Source organism: Salvia hispanica, chromosome 5, assembly GCF_029641045.1.
Source record: "Salvia hispanica isolate PSC_SH4W2 chromosome 5, Shi_PSC_v1, whole genome shotgun sequence".
In the NCBI taxonomy this organism is placed as follows: domain Eukaryota; kingdom Viridiplantae; phylum Streptophyta; class Magnoliopsida; order Lamiales; family Lamiaceae; genus Salvia; species Salvia hispanica.
The window spans coordinates 16986116-17006950 of NC_142696.1; the positions used below are offsets into that span (position 1 = coordinate 16986116).

General features: G+C 36.2%; 5 protein-coding genes across 17 annotated transcripts; 3 read left to right on the forward strand and 2 right to left on the reverse strand.

Annotated features, from left to right (window-relative positions):
- Positions 1–1531: 1531 nt before the first annotated feature.
- On the forward strand, positions 1532–2138 carry LOC125188792 (uncharacterized). The gene has a single exon (XM_048085847.2). It carries the CDS (start codon positions 1635–1637, stop codon positions 1980–1982), a length of 348 nt encoding a protein of 115 aa, XP_047941804.1. The 5' UTR covers positions 1532–1634; the 3' UTR covers positions 1983–2138.
- Positions 2139–2255: 117 nt separating this feature from the next.
- On the forward strand, positions 2256–3377 carry LOC125188790 (uncharacterized). The gene is made up of 2 exons (XM_048085845.2): positions 2256–2804; positions 2975–3377. Exons 1-2 carry the CDS (start codon positions 2482–2484, stop codon positions 3306–3308), a joined length of 657 nt encoding a protein of 218 aa, XP_047941802.1. The 5' UTR covers positions 2256–2481; the 3' UTR covers positions 3309–3377.
- Positions 3378–3546: 169 nt separating this feature from the next.
- MRL7-L (Thioredoxin superfamily protein) lies at positions 3547–6214 on the reverse strand. Of its 11 annotated transcripts, none has more exons than XM_089059440.1 (7): positions 6080–6196; positions 5707–5743; positions 5356–5599; positions 4734–5260; positions 4353–4434; positions 4150–4261; positions 3547–4072 (listed from the first exon to the last, which is right to left on the reverse strand). In XM_089059440.1, exons 3-7 carry the CDS (start codon positions 5548–5550, stop codon positions 3936–3938), a joined length of 1053 nt encoding a protein of 350 aa, XP_088915566.1. In that variant the 5' UTR covers positions 5551–5599; positions 5707–5743; positions 6080–6196; the 3' UTR covers positions 3547–3935. The 11 variants fall into 11 exon arrangements, with proteins under 11 accessions (XP_088915566.1, XP_088915569.1, XP_088915567.1 ...); XM_089059443.1 differs by having other exon boundaries at positions 5356–5558; positions 6025–6184; XM_089059441.1 differs by having other exon boundaries at positions 5356–5593; positions 6025–6183.
- A 1804-nt stretch (positions 6215–8018) lies between these two features.
- Positions 8019–11751, reverse strand: LOC125186684 (poly(ADP-ribose) glycohydrolase 1-like). The gene is made up of 5 exons (XM_048083098.2): positions 11405–11751; positions 10728–10910; positions 10104–10207; positions 9333–9537; positions 8019–9078 (listed from the first exon to the last, which is right to left on the reverse strand). Exons 1-5 carry the CDS (start codon positions 11717–11719, stop codon positions 8179–8181), a joined length of 1707 nt encoding a protein of 568 aa, XP_047939055.1. The 5' UTR covers positions 11720–11751; the 3' UTR covers positions 8019–8178.
- Positions 11752–15443: 3692 nt separating this feature from the next.
- Positions 15444–20751, forward strand: LOC125189217 (copper-transporting ATPase HMA4-like). Of its 3 annotated transcripts, XM_089059486.1 has the most exons (10): positions 15444–15529; positions 15694–15969; positions 16494–17242; positions 17353–17420; positions 17646–17824; positions 17891–18058; positions 18367–18621; positions 19276–19398; positions 19622–20107; positions 20175–20751. In XM_089059486.1, exons 2-10 carry the CDS (start codon positions 15733–15735, stop codon positions 20559–20561), a joined length of 2652 nt encoding a protein of 883 aa, XP_088915612.1. In that variant the 5' UTR covers positions 15444–15529; positions 15694–15732; the 3' UTR covers positions 20562–20751. The 3 variants fall into 3 exon arrangements, with proteins under 3 accessions (XP_088915612.1, XP_047942459.1, XP_047942458.1); XM_048086502.2 differs by having other exon boundaries at positions 17353–17824; XM_048086501.2 differs by lacking the exon at positions 15444–15529 and having other exon boundaries at positions 15541–15969; positions 17353–17824.
- Positions 20752–20835: the final 84 nt, after the last annotated feature.

The following is a 20835-nucleotide window of genomic DNA, read 5'->3' on the forward strand; positions in this document are numbered from 1 at the left end:
TTTATGTGATAATATTAATTGTCACTTTATTTATAAGAACTTCAATGGGTGTAAATTATGATCTTACTAGGTCAAAGAGACGGCTGCCCCTCCAACTTGCTTCGGATTTTTCAGAACATTATAGTACTTGTTTATTGAATTCGAGAATCATTCTGTTTTAAACTTTAAACAATAGTATAATGGATAATTTTCAACTCGAGCAATAAATTATTGAGGTCGGATGGATTCATCGCGGTAGCAAGAGTCGTGCACATTAACATAAGATAATGGAATCGAGAAATCTACACTTCATTTATTACTTATATATACGAGAAAATGAAATGAAGGGAGGAGTTTCATGAATTAAAAGCAACCTATATATAATAGGAATATCATAGCCCGGGTTTAATCTTTTTCCAGTTTTTGTTATTACATATATATACTCCGTCTCTTAATTATCACAGTTTAATCGGGCACAGATTTTAAGAAATATTATGTAAAGTGAATTGAAAAAGTTGGTAGAATGTAGGTCCTACTTTTAAAGTTTAATTTTATAATAAAATGTGAGTGAGATAGGTTAGTGGATTGTGAGGTTTACTGCCAAAAAATGGCAAAAAGTTAAATGTGACAAATTTTGTGGGACAGATAGAAATAGAAAAATGTGACAAAATTTCAAGGACGGGGGAGTATATTTTAAATACCATACATACACTCCACATTATTATACATAGAAAGTATATATGACTAATTTATATTAGCAATGCATCGATAGAGTTAAGCATATAGCTAAGATTATACTATGTCATTGCATAAACTAATCAAAAGGTGAGAAAGAAGAAACTTACTTATTGACAAAGACGGGGAAGACTTATGTACAACAGGAATATAAATAAATAAATTGGGCAAACTAATCCTTTTTGGCATGATAAACACTAGAAACTAGTTTGACTAAATCCGGGGGGTTAATATAATTATAGTTATTTTAATGCAAATAGAAGAATAATGAGGAAGTTATTATTTTTTATAAATAAGTTTCATATGAGGAGTTAATAATAACAATATGCAGTGGTGTAGAACAAGAGGGTACAGACAAAGGAGAGCCCAACTAATCAAAAGTTTTTGCTTCCTATATGTTCCTCCGTTATCTAAAAATTAAGATTTTAAAAATTATATAAATTTTAATATAAAAATCATAAAATATAAAAAGAGAAAGAGAAAAAGTAGTAAAAATAATATTAATAGATAATAGATAATAAACTCGCATAGTATAATGTGGTGAAAATGTTTCCAAAGATAGAAGAAACGGATTTTAATTGACATATCAAAATAACAAAAGTAAAGAACGAAAGTGTTGAATAAGAAAATGCTAAGTAATAGTAGTATGTTTCTTCAAATTATCAAATTGTATTAAAAAACTAATCTTAAAGTTTTTTCTACATATGTTGTGTTTTTATTCAAGTCAAGCAAACGATTACGTGTGGTGTGCTTCCAACTCTTATAATATATAAAGTTTGGAGAAAATTGAAAAAAAGACAATCATAATCAAACTCCCACCAAACACATAATTTAAACCAACAAAATTCTTCAAGTAATCTAACTAGCTACCAAACAGGAAGCATTGAAAACCTGCCAAAAAAAAAAGTCAGCAGCAGAAAATGGAAGGATTGATTCCATTTGTATACAAGTCACTGAAAAAGAGCCAGACTCGCCGGAAATACGAATGCCTCTCTTCCGGTGCTGCAGAGCAGCCATACAACATCGCTGACTTCTACATGACAGACAACCTCCTTGATCGAGAATACATCGGCAGAAGAGGGTCTGCCACGCCCGGTCCCCAAGATACACAGTCGGGCCACCGTGGGGCCCACCACCGGCGTTGCAGCTCTGTGGTGATCGAAGGTGGCCGTGGTTTTGCATCAGATGGCAGTGCTCATCCTCCCCCTAAGAAGCAAATTGTGAGGTTTAGAAGCCACAGGATGCTGTCATGCATAACTGGTGCATGAATTTTATTTTTAAAGTTATTCTTGTTTTTTCATCTTTCTTTTTGATTTTTTTGTTTTTTTTGGTGTCTTTGGTGTGCTGTTGTGTGCATGTAAATATTAGGAAGCTTTTACTTGGAAATGAGTGAAAAGGGTTCTTGCAAAAGCAAGTTTCAAGAATTTATGTTGTTTACTTATTGCTTGATCTCAATACAAGAAGGCTGGAGAATTTAAGAAGAAAAGGTCAAAGCATAAAACAAATATTTGAATGCAACAAAACAATGTTTGATTATTCTTAAATGTAGTTACCTCCAATGTAATGAATAAAAACAGGCTGCCAACTACAAATCTGAGCAGTTGATCTCGACACGGGATGCTTATCATGCCGATTTACAAACAGCAATGTTTGTCTCATTTGACAAAGGCAGGCCATAGGTTGATGCAAACAAGAATCAGATATGAAGTATATATATAACCTCAGAACACGAAACAAAATGGAAATCTGGTTCAGAGAAACGAGGTTATGGGAAACTACTGTGTTTCTCTAGCTATAGTCCTAGCTGTCATTCAAGCAGCCATTGTTGCTGATGCTGTGCGTATGAAGAGTGATCTTCTTTGCAGCCAATGTAAAGCATGTGACACGGATAAGTGTCCTCCTAGTGATGCATATCCTCACATGACTGCTTTTGATGACTCCTTAATCGCTGGCGCATTGCAGTCTGACTATGTCAAGTACGAAGATAGAGGTGTTTACTCGGTGCCTAATGTTATAGGTGGGGTGTCGACTAACAACAACTCCTATTTTGGCTGGGAATCTACCTCTGGTTCAGCTTCTGGCTATCATAGGTAATGCCTAGTTTCATAACCATGGGGTTTGCATATGCACTACATAAACGAATGCTAAGTTTGTTCGAATTTTCATATAAAAGGTTCATAAACAGCATTCATGTACACAGCATAGCATTCTATTGATTATACAGCCTAAGCTAATTTACTTTAAATTTATGGAAGATCAGATTCAGGAACTACATGGATAAATGCTCTGATGAGAGCTATCTTTCAGTAGACAGGCACGGTAGAGTGAAACTACGAGCATTAAAGAAGCTGAGTAATATATCAGAGGCAGACTGGAAATCAATCAATCCACCCAAGAAACTGAACCACCGTGCATTCAGATTCTGGGTTTCTCATAGTACAGGAAAATGCCTTACGGTTTTTGAGGAGAAGTCAAAGAAACGTACCTTAGGAGTTGCTGATTGTGAATTTGATGGCTCTAACCCGTTTCAGCTGTTTGCCTTCCGCTTCCATTATCATAAGGCTTTCTGCTGCTGCGGAAAGTACAATGAATGATAGATTCATGCAATGGCAATCGCCATTCAAGCACAGAATTAGAGCAGTCAGTGGATATCTGTAATGATCTGGTTGCTAAATATGTCATGATGAAATTTTACTACTTTGTTGTTTGTTCAATACTTCAACAAAATAAATTTGAGAGAGGAATGAAGATCAACTCTAACAGCATCACCTTTTCATGTTTCGTAAAACATTAGCACATTTCAATTCGCTAATTCTAGGTGGGAAACAAAGATTGTGAATACTAACAAAGAAATAACTAAGCAATATGTTCAAGTAAGCTACCCCTATAGACCTAGTTACAATGGGGTGATGCACCCTTAGTAGTACCAAGCCTGTATTTACAATTTAGGCATATGCTGCATTAAACTCATGCCCGAGATAATCTATGAGCTATGACATATGCAGGTGTTAAAGTGTTCTACTAATGATATTTTACATACAGGAACTAGCAGACATAAACAAATCTGCATCACAGCTCATTCGGGCTCCCAATTGTCATTACGATAATCTTCACAAACCCCAGTTTGCAGATTTCAAGGCAGTATGATTTCTATTGACTGGCCAGATGGAGCCGGCTACACCCAAAAGTGCAAGAATATTCTATATGACACATTCTAGGTTCTACAGATGTTGACTTCTGATTTCAACGGTGGGAATCGCTTCTTCCATGCTCTTAATCCCGCTTAAACATGGGGGCTTGGCTGCTCCGAAGTAAAAGAAAGCCATTATCTTAGACAGCTCATCAGCTGTTCGGATTGCTGGAAATGAATAATGAAAAAAGTTTAGCTTTTAGCAAGGTAGAGTATCTCAAGTACAGTATAGTATGTAACTGCACCTTTCTCACGGTATAAAATTTTCCCAGCTTTAGTGAAAATGATCTCTGGGAATACAGATACTTTCAGCGCAGAGACCAAATCAAACTCTGTGTTAGCATCTATTGCAACACACTGTCAACCACAGATGAGCACGGCATCAACTTCAATATGAAAATATACATGCACAAACACACACGCGCCCAAAATAATTAAGCCTGCTTACTCTTGGTGATGGCAGCCTGCAGTTCCATATGATCTGCACAGCTTTATCTATTTCCTCCCGGATCTTTTCATTCTCCTTTGGTCTGAATATATATTTAAACACTTTCTATGAGGCTCACAAAAATATTTAAATGGAAAAATGTGCTTTAAAGATAAAGAGTAGACAATTACAATATTCAAATTTTAGTTAATTTAACCTCAAAATCCATAAGCACATGTAAGTCCAATCTATGAATGACTAATTTGAAGCACTTAAAAATGAAAAAAGTACAAGGGTTCTCAGGATTCTCATATCAAATGCACCACAAATGCTATTAGTTACCTATATATAACTGTTGGTGAAGAGTTTGGTTCATATAAACAATTGGAACTCAAAAAGTACCTTTTGTAACGGTTGTGAACAAGAACGACTAAAGGGCTGATGTCCTTATAGATAGCCTCTTCCCACTCTGCAGTTGTTATATCTTTGATCGGACGAATATAATCATCATCCTTCCACACTATTTCATTTTCACTGTCATAATTCTCATCGTCTTCCTTTTTGACATTTTTTATGCTGATCTTGTTGAAGAATTGACCCAAGCTGAAACCCCAGCCATCAGCATCCTCGGGCCAATCTGGATCCTCCTCCTCAACGACAAGAGGGTATTCTGCTAGAAGCTTCTGCATCCTTTTCCTTTTCTCTAGCATATCAGTCTCCTCATCGGCATCATCAGGAATCCTACTCATGACTTCTCTTATCTTCTGCCGCCACTCCTTTCTCTCATCTTCATCCATTACAAATGAATCCTTATCTTCATCCTTCCCCCCTGATCCTTCTTCGTCGTCGTCTCCATCCCCCTCACCCATCCGTAGCAGTTCCTCCACTTTGGAAACATTTACTCGACTGCCTCGGTTGCTAATATCCTGCTTCGCATTTCAGAACTATATAAGCCACATAAATGCACAGACAGGATTAAGAAAATAATTGAACTTTATATATTATCATCTTAGAAAAAAAGTACCATCCGCAGTGGCCCATTGAATTTCTTTACATGCCTTGTATTGGAGGATCCCATGCAGCAACGAATGCTTTTCCGTGTCAGAGAAGTCACAGAATAAGAAGGAAACCTTATCAAACATCTCTCATGAGCAGGCAAACACAGAACTTGCAGCGGCCATGCGCAGTGGTGAATTGGCTCCATTGCATGTAGAGCCATTGAAGAATCTGACTAACACAACTAATCAGACCAGACAACAAATCTGCAACTGAATCGAGAAAGATGATAAAAAAAAATTTAATATATCATCAAACAAGTAATCTTTCAAACGTAAAATTGGTTCATTTCTAGCAATAATATAATTTCACCACTCACCAGACAATACAATACAGTAATTACACCAGACAACCCTCTGCAAAAGAATACATAAGCTAATAAGTGGTCCTTCAACATATATGTAGTCAAATACCTAGCTTCAATAGTCCTTTACGATGTGAAAAATTAATGTTTACCTAAAAAATGGGTAAAATGCAAGATATAAACAACAAAAGAAAACAAGACGGAGATAAATTGCAGAATTATCACAAAGGCGAGTAAAATAAGTGGCATCAAAGAATACTAAACTTAATCCCACTTGAAATTGAAATGGCAAATATTAGCAACAAAATACAGAAAACAATTGCGAGTACGTACAAGTTGAGAATAATTCAGTGAAGTATGAGATCTATGTTGGGCGTTGCTCAGATACCTTCTTCCCAGTTGAGCTTCTGAAATGTGGTGATGAATTCAGTAAAACCCCCAAAACCCCCTTACACAGGAAATGGATAATGTGAGGTTTCTTTTTACAGAATTTTTTCTTTATTTCAGCCTCAATTTATAACCGCTATTTGCTCTAAATTACAATTTCCGATACATCGTAACTCCTAAAATTGCAATTTCCAAATGTTTGGTTTCTTTGTTTTCTTTTCTGCAGGGCCCTAGTTTTGGGCTTGGCCCAAGTAGCTGAGCAAGTAATGCGCCGCATACCGATAATTTTTATGGCCTCTTAGGGTGTCCACCGTGGTGGCTCTCTTGGGCAATGCTTGGGCATGCCCATCAAACTTGGCTCTTGCCTTCAAAACTTGGCCACTACAATGGTGGCCCTCCGTGCCACCAATTACAATTATTTTCTTATATTTTTTGTTATATTTTAATTTAACTAGAATAAAAATTATTGGACTATAATAATTATAAAAAATCTAAATTAATTTTAAAAAATTTGACAATTACAAGTAAATATATTTATTGAAAATTTGAATTTTAATTGTTTTCATAATTAGGTGTGAATTGAAATCACAATCATTAATTAAAAAGTTGACCAATTTAATAGGGATTTAGTGATTGAGATTGATTTGTTTCCCAAATTAATGCAAAATTTTTTGAAACTTACCATCTAATTTTCGTCACATTCCTCTCTCTCTCTCTCCACTTCATCTTCTTCACTTCATCTTCTCCAAAACCCTAAAATTAACACAAAAACTGGAAAAAAAAAAAAAAAACACATTTAAACCATGGCCCCGGCCGCGGCTCTCGGCCCTTGCAGTGGCGGGCCGAGCCGCGTGCCCAAGAGCCTCGGCCTGGCCGAGAGCTCGCGGCCCTCCCACTGTGGACGCTCTTAGTTAGCCCAGTTTTAAAATGAAATAAGTAACAATTAACAATGGTAACCATCCTATTGAATCACCTCGTCTTTTTTATGTTTATTTATTTGAAAGATTTTACATCTTTCTTAAGAAAAAATACTACTCCGTAGCACTGCTACCTCCTTCTAAAAAAAATACTCTTATATAAAATCGTCCACCAAGACCAATTTTAAATTTTAAATTTTAAATTAATTAAATATGGACCTATAATCCACTAACACTACATTCAGTCGTTCACCATCTTTTATCGTTTTTCTCTTGATTTACCAATTATGCATTAAAAATGTGTCATTGACAACTTAGTCTATTTTTAGTGGATGGAGGTAGTAATATTTATATACTCCCTTCGTCCATCAAAAATAGTCTCATGTCACGAGATATAAAGAAAAGATGCGACTATTTTTCGTGGACGGAGAGAGTCTATCTTTGTAACGTACAAGTTATATCTTATTTCACGTTGGAACTAAGGATTTTTCAAAATCCAACATAATTCATAGAGGTTGACAAACTCACTACAGGAGTTCAGTTAGTAGAATCGTTTCTTCCCCAATTTTAACTACTGGAGATTCGAGATAACGAAGTGTAGTTCAATTACTACAACATTTCTTCCTCAACTCGGCGTGTTTGATAAGTTAGTAATACCAAGATAAAGAATTGTATATAGACATTTCTAATGGTTTGATATCATAGATAAGCTTAACTCAAAGCCCAATATAAGACAAGGGCCCTAACCAATCTTACCAAAATTATAACTTTACCCATGTTTATGTAACCTACCAATTTATCAAGTTAAGCCATGTTATATAATATACTTTACAAAAATAGATAATTTCTTTTCAATCAAACATCAACCAAAATAAATTATATCTTTGCATATCTTGACATAAAGCACGTATTTTTTATCTTATTTTACTTATCTTCTCATATCTCATCTTTTTTATCAAACGAGTCCTTAGATTGGAGATTTGAGTGAACAAAAAAAGTTAGCAATCCTTGTCCACGGGAAAAAATGTTAACCACATCACACATATCATTTGATATAGAATCAAATAGGAGTACCTACTATTGCATAGACTCTGAATTCATATGTTCAAAGATTATAAAATCTGCTAGACTACATTCTGCAGCTCTTTAAAAGTTTAATAGATACAAAGGTACATAATTATTTTCACATGGTACCAAGTTCATCCGGAACCATTGGATCGTCAGCGTGTAATGATGGAAGAAGCCATTTGAAAAAGCCAACTCTGGTTTTTCCACTCACTCTCTGAGCCGAGTACTCGACCAAAATGCTCCATAGCTCGCCGACACTCCATTCGTGGGCAAGAATCCATTGGACTACGTGCTCAAGCTTCTGCAACGGCTCTAAATTGAATGTGTAGTACCAGATGAACGGTCTAAGAGCTTGAGACACTGCCAGCCATTGGATGACAGCTTTTATTTCGGGGTCTCCTCCAAAAGCACCACAGCCCCAATTTCCTGTTGCGACGCCAATTCTTTCTTCGTGATTCGGGCACTGATCTGACTGGCTCTTGATGTTCTGTGTTTCCAGATGATGCTGCCTGCTTTCTTCGTCTTCTTGAGAAGAAGCTGATGGATCTTCTCTAGTGGAAATGCCATTTTTGGATTCATCAAATAGGTTTTGATGCAGCTGGTGTTTCCGTTGATCGAGAAAGCCACAAAATGCTTTATTTGTTTCACGTAGGAGACAGTCAAGTTTGTACTGCCTTTTTCCAGGACTGCAGAGAGCATCAATTGCAATTATCCTCGTCTTGCGCCTTCCCATGGTATCAACGCTGCTATTATCTTCGTGGTGACCACAAAAACGGAACGATTTAGCATAGCCGCTGTAATTTGAGAATCTTTGTGCACCAACGATCTCAATAGCTTCATTATCTGCCATTGAAGGTAAGAAAAGTATGCTGACGATCAATTCTGGATTGATCATGAAGCGGATCTCTTCTTGTACACAGCCACGACTTAGAGCACCACCTCCAATATATTTATTTGCAAAATCTACCTCAAGAGCTTCAACTGATTGATCTTCAATTAAACCAGAACTGAGTACCTACAGTTGATATGAATAAACAATATCACTGGAAATAGCAGAAATTGAGATATCAGCTATTCCAATAAAAAGAGCGTTGCAAGCAATAAAATTTGCTATTTATGTCATAAGAAAGAGAGACAACAGCATTTCTGTTTCATGATATACTCTACTGAGTGCGAATTATCTGATATCAATAAACTAGCATGACTGATAAGGATAAAAGTTTGTCTGTCTTAACCTTGGTTTTATACCAGGTAGTTGCAGATCATTACCTTGAATTGGCAGAGAGAAACAGTTGACTTGCTCCAGAAAACAGGCTCTGGGTAAGCAATGTGAGATTGGCTGTTCTTCAGAGGGAGAACTTTTCGCTCAAAAGATACATTACCAGAAGGCATATCCATGCATATCTTCTCAAAATAGTGAACAAGACACTTTATTTTATGCTCCTGGTTCAAATCGTAGAACTCATATAGACACCTAAAGATACGAAAAAAAATACTGATCAACATTCCAGCCTCAAGAAAAACCAACATTACTGAAAGGAAAATGATGGAAACTTCAGAATGGAGAAACACAAGATGCTGAGAGTTTGCCTCAAGAAAAACCAACATTACTAGCCTCATAACAGAAAACTCACTGATATAAAATAGGTAAGCCTATAAATATATTCAAACACTGGGGAAAACTAGGACAGGACCAAGCACAAGATCCATCAATGAGGAAAGGGCGTCTAGATAGATGGAGAAGTTCAAAGGCTTCAGCAATTAAGACCATATACAGTACATGTATATCCACCACTCAAAGTTATTTTTTATTTGCATATCTATAGATCCGTCGATATCCATGTTGTATAACTCAAGGTCTTTATGCTTACTGGTCTTCTTTTAGCTGTGCTTTTCCACTAAAGGCTCTATAGAGTTGAGGTGAGGCAGGCCATAGGTTTTCTTCTTTCTTTGCCACATGTGCAATCATGACATCATGTAAATACAAACCATAAAAATACCATACAAGACTATATATATAAAGGACAGGCGAAACCATACACAAATAAAGAATCAAAGTTGATGGGTGGAAGACGTTCGGCGCCTCTATTAGTGGTTGGAAACAAGCAAAAAAGAGCACAGACCAGAAGAGCAGCAATCAATTCCTGAAAGTAAACATAAACTCAGAAATCACAGATTAATACAGCCATACTGCTAAAGTAAAAAGAAGTTAAGCTCATTTCACTACTTTAGAAGATAGATTCCTAGTGCAACAAAGAAAACATGGTTATATATATTGCAACTAACACTCCTTTCCTTTCTGGGGGATATGTTGCATATCTGATTCAATAGATTATATTCAATTACTTGATTATAACAGTCATTCATATAACAACTACATCTATAATCGTAACAGCATGTATAAGTATGGGTCAGCAAAAATCATTAAGTTCAGTGCAGCCTCAGATAATTAGGTCTACAACAGGAACGGTTCAAGTTCAAACTAGTAGGAACAATTTTTGTGTCAACAGGTTAATAATATATACTTAGTCAGGAAATTGGCAAAATATTTGGATTACAAAAGAAATGAAAATTTCTTGTGTGAAACTGAAAAGGTAAGTAGATGTTTACTAGCATTTGTACACTCTCTCTCACTCTCTCTCTCTCACACACACAGCCAGTCACCTGACTAAGCAGTACAATGCCTGGTTGTTGTGATCCCAACAATCTAAGACCTGTTTCCATTCCACAGAAGCCAGCTGCATTGTCATAGTGGGTCTCCAACAACTCTGGCAACCTTAATAGCAAATCAGCAAGTCGCGGAAGCACTTCCTTAAACCACTTCCCAGCCTCATCCTTACTCATCAACTATAGAAGCAAAAAAGATTATTTTTAGAAAAAAAGTAACAATTCTGGAGATGTTTTTAAGCCAATATATAGTAACAGATGCATGAATGGACAAAAATGTTTTGCCACTAGTTCAGTTAAAGAGAGTATCAGCTTAATTACCCAATATCCACATCATATAGCAAGTATATACAAGTACAAATTTCTAGTGAATCCCGGATACCTAAAAATAAAGAAACCTGAATGAAGCTATACATCAAAAAAGATGTAGATGTATTATTACCTCTGAGTATGTCACATAAACATTCAATCATCATTTTCTCCAAATTAACAACTAATAACATAATCATAGTAGCATAAAATTTGCAAGGTCACAGAATGAAAACAAAATGCGCCTACAACACACATCCATCCTTCCAAACTCACATCAGTTAGTTCATCTGAACCAAAATACAATTAAAAACAATAAAATCTTAAAAGAAAAAAATATGAGGCAGTAAAATTCTCTGACTTACATCGTCGAAGAAGACAGAAAAGCCGAGAGAGGCGGACGGGGAGAGAGTATACTCCCCGAGTGAACTGCGGAGGTCAGAAACAGCAATGGAAAAGAGATGGCCGGAGTTGACATTACTATGACTCGGTCCCTTGGATAGGGATTTGAGAGCTTCCACCACCGTTGGCGGCCAGAAGACAGCGGTTGATCGACGGATTAAAGGCAAAAACGGCAAAATTGACAGGAAATCATCACGATTCTCCATGGATCGCACTGCAGGCAACTTAAGCCTAGTTAAGTTGTATAAAAATTCGACCCTGCTTAGCGATGAGTACATTGTAAAATATTGAGAATTGAATATGAATGGAGAAATTGAAAAAAAAAAATATAATGCTATCAATATTTTACATACATTTCTATCAATAGCATTTTCCTAGTCAATTTTGACATTTTAATTATGAGTGATGCTAAATGGCCATATTATGGCCAGTTATAAAATGGTTTTTTTTTTTTAAATAGTCCGGTTCAATTAGATTGGGTTCACCTTGCGATCAACAATTTTTCTAGGACGAATTTATCCTTATTTAATGTACTCCATTACTCCATACTCTCTCTCTTTTTACTGACATTTATTTACTGCTCACATATTTTGATATTACTAATAAATTGCTTAGCCTATAGACCTATATGCATTCTTCCAGATCTGGGTCGATCCCTTCACAAGAAGTTATCAAATTGTAGTAATTTATATAAAAAAATGTTACTATAAAAATGTTGTTTCAGTTAAACTTTAAGTATCGAATATATATTTAATGTGACCTAATATAAACATAACTTTTATAAATTTTACTACTATAAAATAAAAAATGTTAATAATATTTTTTAATGTATCAGAATCGTACTATATATATAAAATAAAATAAATAATGTTAAAAGTGCATCGAATGAAGGTAGTGTTCATGTCTGTAGCATATCATTTTCCATTTAATTATTATTATTTGTAAAATAAATACTCGCAAAAGAAATTATACATCTAATTACTACTCCTAGTTTCTAACCGGTTATAGACATTAACATTAAAATAGAGTTCCACTAATTCCTTTCATCGGGTTATTATTTTTTAATTTCTCTTATGACTGTATAGTGAATTAAATATTAACTTTATTTGATTGAGATAATTTAGAATTTGATGAACTAAAATTTAGCAGAAAGGAGAAAAGGAATAAAAGGTGGGAATTTAACAAATTTTTGGTACATGGAAGGATATGTGAGAATACATAGTGGAGAAACCGTTTTGTTTGATTCTCCGACAAGAATTAAGCTGGAATAAATGAATAAAGTCTTGTAGTAATTCAATAGAGATTGGTTAATAAATGCATAAAACTACCGAATACAAAATTTTTATGCATAAGGGCTATTTAGTAAAAACATTACAGCACTCACAATTAAACTTATTATATTTAATGTTTTAGAAGCTGAAATTATTATTATACCCTTGTGTAATGTAGCTGCATAGCATTTTTTTTAAGTAATTGCCTATTACGAATTAGTCAATAATACTACTCTACACGGCACGCCAAATCTCAAATTCAGGGAAGAAGCACTTCAAATTCGTGAAGGAAAACTATATCTCGTGCTTAGCTTCGAGAATCAAACTTTACTATAATTGTATGAGCGATACAAATTAACAAAACAAAAAACAGTAAATTGATCGACTTACATCGTTGAAGACGTTGTACGGTGGAGAATCCGAGACAGGCGAAGGAATGGAGAGAATTAAATACAATAGAATTGTGTGCCTTAGCAATGAAGACTGGGTCTCCAGTAAAGCGATTTGAGAGCTTCCGCCACCGCCAGCGGGCAAAGACTGCGAATTATTAGAGTTTAACGGCGAAAATGACGGGATTTGAACGGAAATCAGCACTACTATTTGACAAGGATCGCAATTATAAATTCAATTTGGAAAACTAACAATGATCTTCAATTAGTTACAAAAAATTAAATCGCGAAGCTAAATAATGGGAGACAACAATGTATAGATATTTCCTTTCAGTCCCTCAACTTTGACCATTTGTGCATTTCACTCTATGAAAATAATTACTGAGTTAGTATTTATTATCCCAACATTTGCTACCAAATGCAAAGTATCGAAACTTGGCATTTGTGTTCAACAAGGCAACAAAAATATTTGAACACCAAAATGACAATGTGGCACGTAAATCTCATATGCATAGTTTATTTCGTGTCGACAGTATACAACGTGATGTCATTTGAGTTTAATTATTGGTATAATTTGCTCATGTGCATTGCATATTTGTAGTTATGATATGCTTTTAATCTCATACATGTTGGATTATGCGGTTTTTTATCACACACTTTTGTGATTGTTGCTTGAATTGCATTTATCTCAAGTGTACTTTTTGATTTTTTGTTTGAACTTTTATTTGCCATCAAATATGATTTTTCCATCATTCTCAAATTGGGGTTTGCACACAACTTACATGAACAATCATTTTTGTGATGAATCTTTTAAACTTGCAAACCTTATATGGCTCTTGTCATCTGGCTACAGGTAATATCTTAATACTTTGTACATTTCACGTAGAATTTATTGTTCAATCGAAAAATAGAAAATCACAAATCCTAGAAAAAGAAAATTACAAATCCTAAAAATTTAAAAAAACTACTTCTTCTTCATTTGTGCGCGAAGGTATTCGATCATTGTCGAGGTATCTCTCGATGTCAACTCCGTCAGCTGATCCATCCGCAACGTAATACTCATATCCAACATAGAGTCGTATATCTTATCTAGGGAAGGATTGGGCGGCGGCGGCGGCATAGCGGAGTAGCTCGCAGTAAGTTATATGAAGGATTTGTGCTGCAAGTATTCTTATATCCCATGTATTTTTGTGCTCCAAGTATTCTTGGACTCCTAGATTTTCTTTCCTTTTCTAACTCTGTCTTTTTGCTTATATGCTTCAATCTTTACTTTCATCACTAGAGGTCCATCCCTCTACATTTTCTCTCTTGCTGTCTTCCACCATCTAGAAGTGGTCCCCCTATTGATGCTATAAGTCTATGCAACCTCCTTTTGAACTCTATATGGCAGCATGCACCCCATTGTCGTAGCTATGTTGAAGAAGAAATTGAACCACATTGTTTTTTCATATTACTTCTAATATTAAATGTTTCTCTATGACTCTAGTCACTCATTCTCCAAAAATGAAATTTTGCCTATGGCCTCTTTTGATTCCTCTTTAGTTTTTCAGAGTTGGTTGTCTTTTAATTATAAATAGTGTCATATGATTATTAATATCACATACACAAAATATAAAAAAATTATACTCCACTAGTACTCCATATTTAACTTTGCCAAAAAAAGAAAATAGAACAAGTAGTTTGGGACAACTCAAAATAGAATACATTGCAAGTGACTTAAGACAATTGTAATACTCCCTTCGTCCACGAAAAATAAGGCACACTTATCATTTTCAGTTGTCCACGAAAAATAGGACACATTTAAAAAAAGAAATATTTCAACTTCTCTTTTACTACTTTTTTTCCTATCTCTTATACTAATAATATGGACCCCACATTCCACTAATACTACTTCTCTCTTATTTTTTTTCTCTTCTCTCCTACTTTACCAATTCTACATTAAAACTCGTGTCATTCACAAAGTGTCCTATTTTTCGTGGACGGAGGGAGTAATAATTAAAATAATAATATTATTTTTAATAGGTTATCTGAACACAACCCGACCTAACCTAAACCTAACATGAAATTATTGAATTCCTAACAGATCATCCCGATAAGGACACATAGCCAAAAATGTTCAACTCAAACTTATTGACTTCGTACGTGTTTGTGCTAAATTCTTGTATCGTGTTAAAAATTATCAGCCAGACTTAGAAAGAGAATGTTAGTATGCTCAGACTATTGGGTGCGGAAGGCAAAATTAATTACTTCTCAAATATTTAAAATATTCACCTTTTGAGGGACTTAATTGTGAATAAAAAAGAATCTTTTTGACATTCCCTAATTTATGTGGAGTATTAAAATAATGAAGCCAAACGAAGCCTCCAACTTTTTAAAATTGTTAGTATTTGCCACCAGTTTTGCAACTGGCGCGGCGTTCCCACTTCTGGTAATTGACGGCATCGCTGCCTCTCTCGGCGTCGCCGCCCCTCCAAATTTTCAAATTTTGCTCGATTTTAATCCTTATAATTGAGTGCGAATATATTCCCAGCCTTTTACTCGGTTGATTTTAACTAGCAATATTCTCTGCGTTGTTTAAATTGGGTTTTGCAGATAATTACGAAAGGTCGTTGCCTTCGGCGAAGATAAAATATGGAAACGAACAGGAAAGATGCTCTGAATTCGCCGCTTTTACAACATCGAGACGACGTCGTCGTTGCTATCAACGAGAAGACGAGGACGCTAGTCTTCAAAGTTGTAGGCATAACATGTGCGTCTTGTGTGGCTTCGATTGAGTCCGCACTTGGAGGAATTGAAGGCGTGCAGAGCGTGATGGTGTCCGTGCTTCAAGGTCGGGCTGTCGTGAAGTATGTGCCGGAAATTATCTCTGTAAGTCAAATCTAGTCCTTTTTGGGGAGCTATGTAGGTTTCTTTTTTTACGTGTAGGTAGGAATGAGATAGGACTCTTAAGCTGCAAAATTCACGCCTGTTGCTGTAGTTGTTTATGTAAGTTACAGATTTTTTCATGCAATTTTGGAGAAGAAAGTGATAGGTTATAGACATCTTTTGGTGAAAATGAAAACATGTTGGCAGTGATTGTATTTTGCTCAGTAAAAATAATGAGGACAAGTTGCTTTGTTTTGAAGGAGCTAAGAAGAGAGGTGAACCATTATTGCTACAAGCATGCTCTATAACAAGATTGCTATGTCGGCTATTGTAGTCGCCTTATAAATACCAGGAAATGAAGTTACAACTGAACTGTTTTTCGTCTTGAAGCAGCATCTTCTATCTGTTCACTTTGTCATACTATTAGTTAGTTGGAATTTTTGTATGGTTTGACTTCTTTATGAGATTCGTGCAAAGTTTCTCAATTTTGGTACTAATTTCATTAGTTTCTTAACCCTCCATTTCAGGCAAAAAGGATAAAAGAAGCAGTGGAAGACACTGGTTTTGAAGTTGCAGATTTTCCTGAGCAAGATAATGCAATGTGCAGGGTTAAGATTAAGGGAATGGCATGCACGAGCTGCTCGGAGTCAGTAGAGCGCGCTCTACGAATGGTTAATGGAATTAAAAAAGCAGTTGTTGGCTTAGCTCTTGGTGAAGCTAAAATCCATTTTGACCCAAATATTACAGACACTAATCATATCATTCAAGCAATCGAAGAAGATGCTGGATTTGGGGCTGAGCTCATTAGCTCCGGCAATGATTTGAGTAAATTATACTTAAAATTGGGAGGAATCACTTCTTCAGACGATTTTACCATCATTCAGAGGTCGCTTGAGTCCCTGGAAGGTGTAAATCATATTGAAGTGGACCCGGGACAGCAGATTGTGATCATTAGTTATGAGCCAAATGTTGTTGGTCCAAGATCTCTGATACAGTGCATTCAGGAAGCTGGTGATGGATCCAATACATATCAAGCAACTTTGTACACTCCACCAAGAGAGGGAGAAATGGAAAGGCAGCAAGAAATCTTGATGTACCGGAATCAATTCTTATGGAGTTGCCTATTTTCAGTCCCTATATTTGTCTCCTCTATGGTACTCCCTATGCTTCCTCCTTCTGGAGATTGGCTTGAGTACAAGGTTTTTAATATGCTTAACATAGGCATGCTGTTAAGATGGATCCTTTGTACACCTGTGCAGTTTGTCATTGGCAAAAGGTATTCGTATCTGCCTTCTTGTCGCTCAAACAATTTTCTCAAATTCTCTACTTATCTGGTTGGCACACATTATCTGAGAAATAGACTATGTGTTTTTATCACCTTATCAGGTTTTATGCTGGATCATACAATGCTCTCAAACGAAAATCTGCAAATATGGATGTTCTTGTTGCATTGGGTACCAACGCTGCATACTTTTACTCTATTTATGTAATGGTAAAAGCATTGTCTTCAGACTCATTTGAGGGCCAGGATTTCTTTGAAACTAGTTCCATGTTGATATCTTTCATTCTCTTGGGGAAATACCTTGAGGTTTTGGCAAAGGGGAAGACGTCAGATGCTTTAGCAAAGTTGATAGAGCTAGCCCCTGAAACAGCTTGCCTTTTAACCCTTGATTCTGCAGGAAATCTCATTTCGGAAACTGAAATTGATACAAAACTTATAGAAAAGAATGACATACTAAAGATTGTTCCTGGTGCAAAAATTCCCGTTGATGGACTTGTCATTGATGGTCAATGTCATGTGAATGAAAGCATGATCACAGGCGAGGCTCTCCCAGTTTCTAAAGGACCTGGTGATAAGGTAATATAAATCATGTTCTCAAGATATCTTGACACTGTCTGACAACATTAACCATTCCATCTACAGGTAATTGGAGGAACAGTTAATGAAAATGGGTATATACGTGTTAAGGCCACTCATGTTGGTTCAGAAACAACACTTTCACAAATCGTAGAGCTGGTTGAAGCTGCTCAACTGGCAAAGGCACCTGTTCAGAAATTGGCTGATCAGATAGCTAAGGTTTTTGTTCCCATTGTAAGTGCTACACTTTATTCCTACAATTCTTTTATCTTTCAAATGTTCTAAAATATAGAGTTCATCATTAAGGAAAGAACGTGTTTAGTCTTTATGCATGCTCAATATCTGGCTTAGGAAATTTCATGAATAATCTTAAACATTTCCTAGATGGCTAGCTCTAGACATTTCTTAAAACATATCATGATTTAACCAAATGAGAATGGGATGTAAATGGCTTTATGTGATAAAAAAAAATTACGTACACAAATATTCCTTTTGTATATTGTGAGTTCATTATGAAATGGCATTGTGTCTCTTTTGATTAGGTTGTCTTAGCTGCATTTTTAACATGGCTGGGATGGTTTATTCCTGGAGAAACTGGGTTATACCCTAGAAGCTGGATACCCACTTCTATGGATGCATTTGAGTTTGCATTAGAGTTTGCTATTTCAGTGTTGGTGATAGCCTGCCCTTGTGCCCTGGGATTAGCAACTCCTACTGCAGTGATGGTTGCCACTGGCAAAGGTGCTTCTCTTGGTGTCTTAATTAAAGGGGGCAATGCCCTTCAAAATGCACACAAGGCAGGTTCTCTTCTATATTTTTTATGTGCTGAAGCTTGTATACCTTGAGACTTGAATTAAATAGAGACATATATGCATTCTCATACTATGATTCCATTGAGGCTCCGTTCGGTATCATGGAATTGGTGCCTTCAATTCTAAATCCAATGTTTGGTGCCGCAAAATATTTGGATTTGAAATTGATTATAACTCCAATTCCTCCCAATTCCACTATTTGAATTTCATATCAAATGTAGATAATTGGAATTCCAAATAGTTATAAAATTGGACACCATCACACCCTACACATGCAACACACACTGTGTGAATTAGGGGTGAGTATTCAGTTTCTTGGCCAAACTGACCTGACCCAAAAAACAAAATTTTGTGAATATGAAAACCGAACTGCATGATTCAAGAAAACCGAATCCAAAAAACTGAAATCCAAGTTAAAAATTGTGTGTTGCATGTGTGAACAAATTCTTCAAATTCAGTTTCATATTAATTATTTCCTTTTACTGAACAATGGATGAGAGTCTCAATCATAGGCTCCAGTGTGCTATCAGTAATAAATAGATGGTACTTGTGTCACTTTCATCATCGAGGATAATGTTCCCCCTTTTAGCAACACTGCTATATTGTTTCTCAATTCTCAAGCGTACTCTTATATTGCAGATCAAGACTATTGTCTTCGACAAAACTGGGACGCTGACAGTTGGAAAACCAGCCGTAGTTAGTTTCCAACTCTTCTCTGTAATTTCTCAGGAAGAATTTTGTGGCATGACTATTGCTGCTGAGGTCAGTTCTTACTTGTACTAGTACTTTTCTTTACCTCGATTTTTATTTGTTATATTAGAAGCGGACCTAATTCTAAAATTATCCCAAAGATGCTTTGAAAATAGTTGAGCTCCAGAGAGAATGATTTATGGTGAATGATTATTGACCAATAACTTTAAAATATCTCATCAAAACATCACTTTAATGACTCAGTTGATATTAACATACGTGATTCCGATTTCAGATAAACAGTGAGCATCCAATAGCAAAAGCTGTGGTGGAACATGCTAGGTTGTTACGTCAGAAGCATGGATTCGAGAATGATCAATTAACTGAGGTGAAGGATTTCAAGGTGCACCCGGGAGCTGGCGTGAGTGGGAAAATTGGAGAAAAAGCAATCCTAGTAGGAAACAGGAGGCTTATGCAAATGTTTAACGTACCAATTGGTGTCGAAGTGGATACTTATGTTTCAGAAAATGAGCATCTTGCTCGGACTTGCGTTCTTGTTGCTGTTGAAGAAATCATTGCTGGAGGTTTTGCTGTAACTGACCCCGTTAAGCCTGAAGCTTCTCTCGTCATATCCTATCTGCGGTCCATGCATATATCGAGTGTAATGGTTACAGGTGATAACTGGGCTACAGCGACTGCAATAGGCAGTCAGGTAGGCATCGACAAGGTGTTTGCAGAAACAGATCCTCTTGGAAAAGCAGACAAGATAAAGGAGTTGCAGGTACTTACTAGCTTTAAACTTTTATCTTATTAAATGGTTGTTGAACCTACTAAAACTGGTATAACAGCTGCAAGGTGCAAGTGTGGCAATGGTGGGAGATGGGATCAACGACTCACCAGCATTGGTAGCAGCTGATGTTGGTATGGCGATTGGGGCGGGGACTGATGTGGCCATAGAAGCGGCTGACATCGTTCTGATGAAGAGCAATTTGGAGGACGTGGTAACTGCTATAGATCTGTCGAGGAAGACAATGTCGAGAATCCGTCTCAACTACATGTGGGCGCTGGGGTACAACATTCTTGGTGTGCCGGTAGCAGCAGGGGTTCTGTACCCTCTAATTGGCATACGTCTCCCTCCATGGCTTGCTAGTGCATGCATGGCAGCTTCTTCCGTGAGCGTTGTTTGTTCGTCGCTCTTGCTGCAGTACTACAATAAACCTCTACATGCTAAATGAGAGACTATATATCTCGGGGTATTGAGGAAATCTCAACGTTCCTGCTTCAAAATGTAACTGGAGTTTATATATTGGTAAATGTAGCTTTGAAATTGATAGATGTATTGCTGGAAATTTGGGTATCCATTTTGGAAGGGAAGGTCGAAAACGAGCTTGATGGTGCTTAAATAAAAATTCAAGCATTTGATAAGTAATTATCTGTTAAATTTCAGTTCAAACCAAGTTAGAGTAAATTGCTATACAATACGCTAAGAAGCTAAGCTCGAGCTTCATT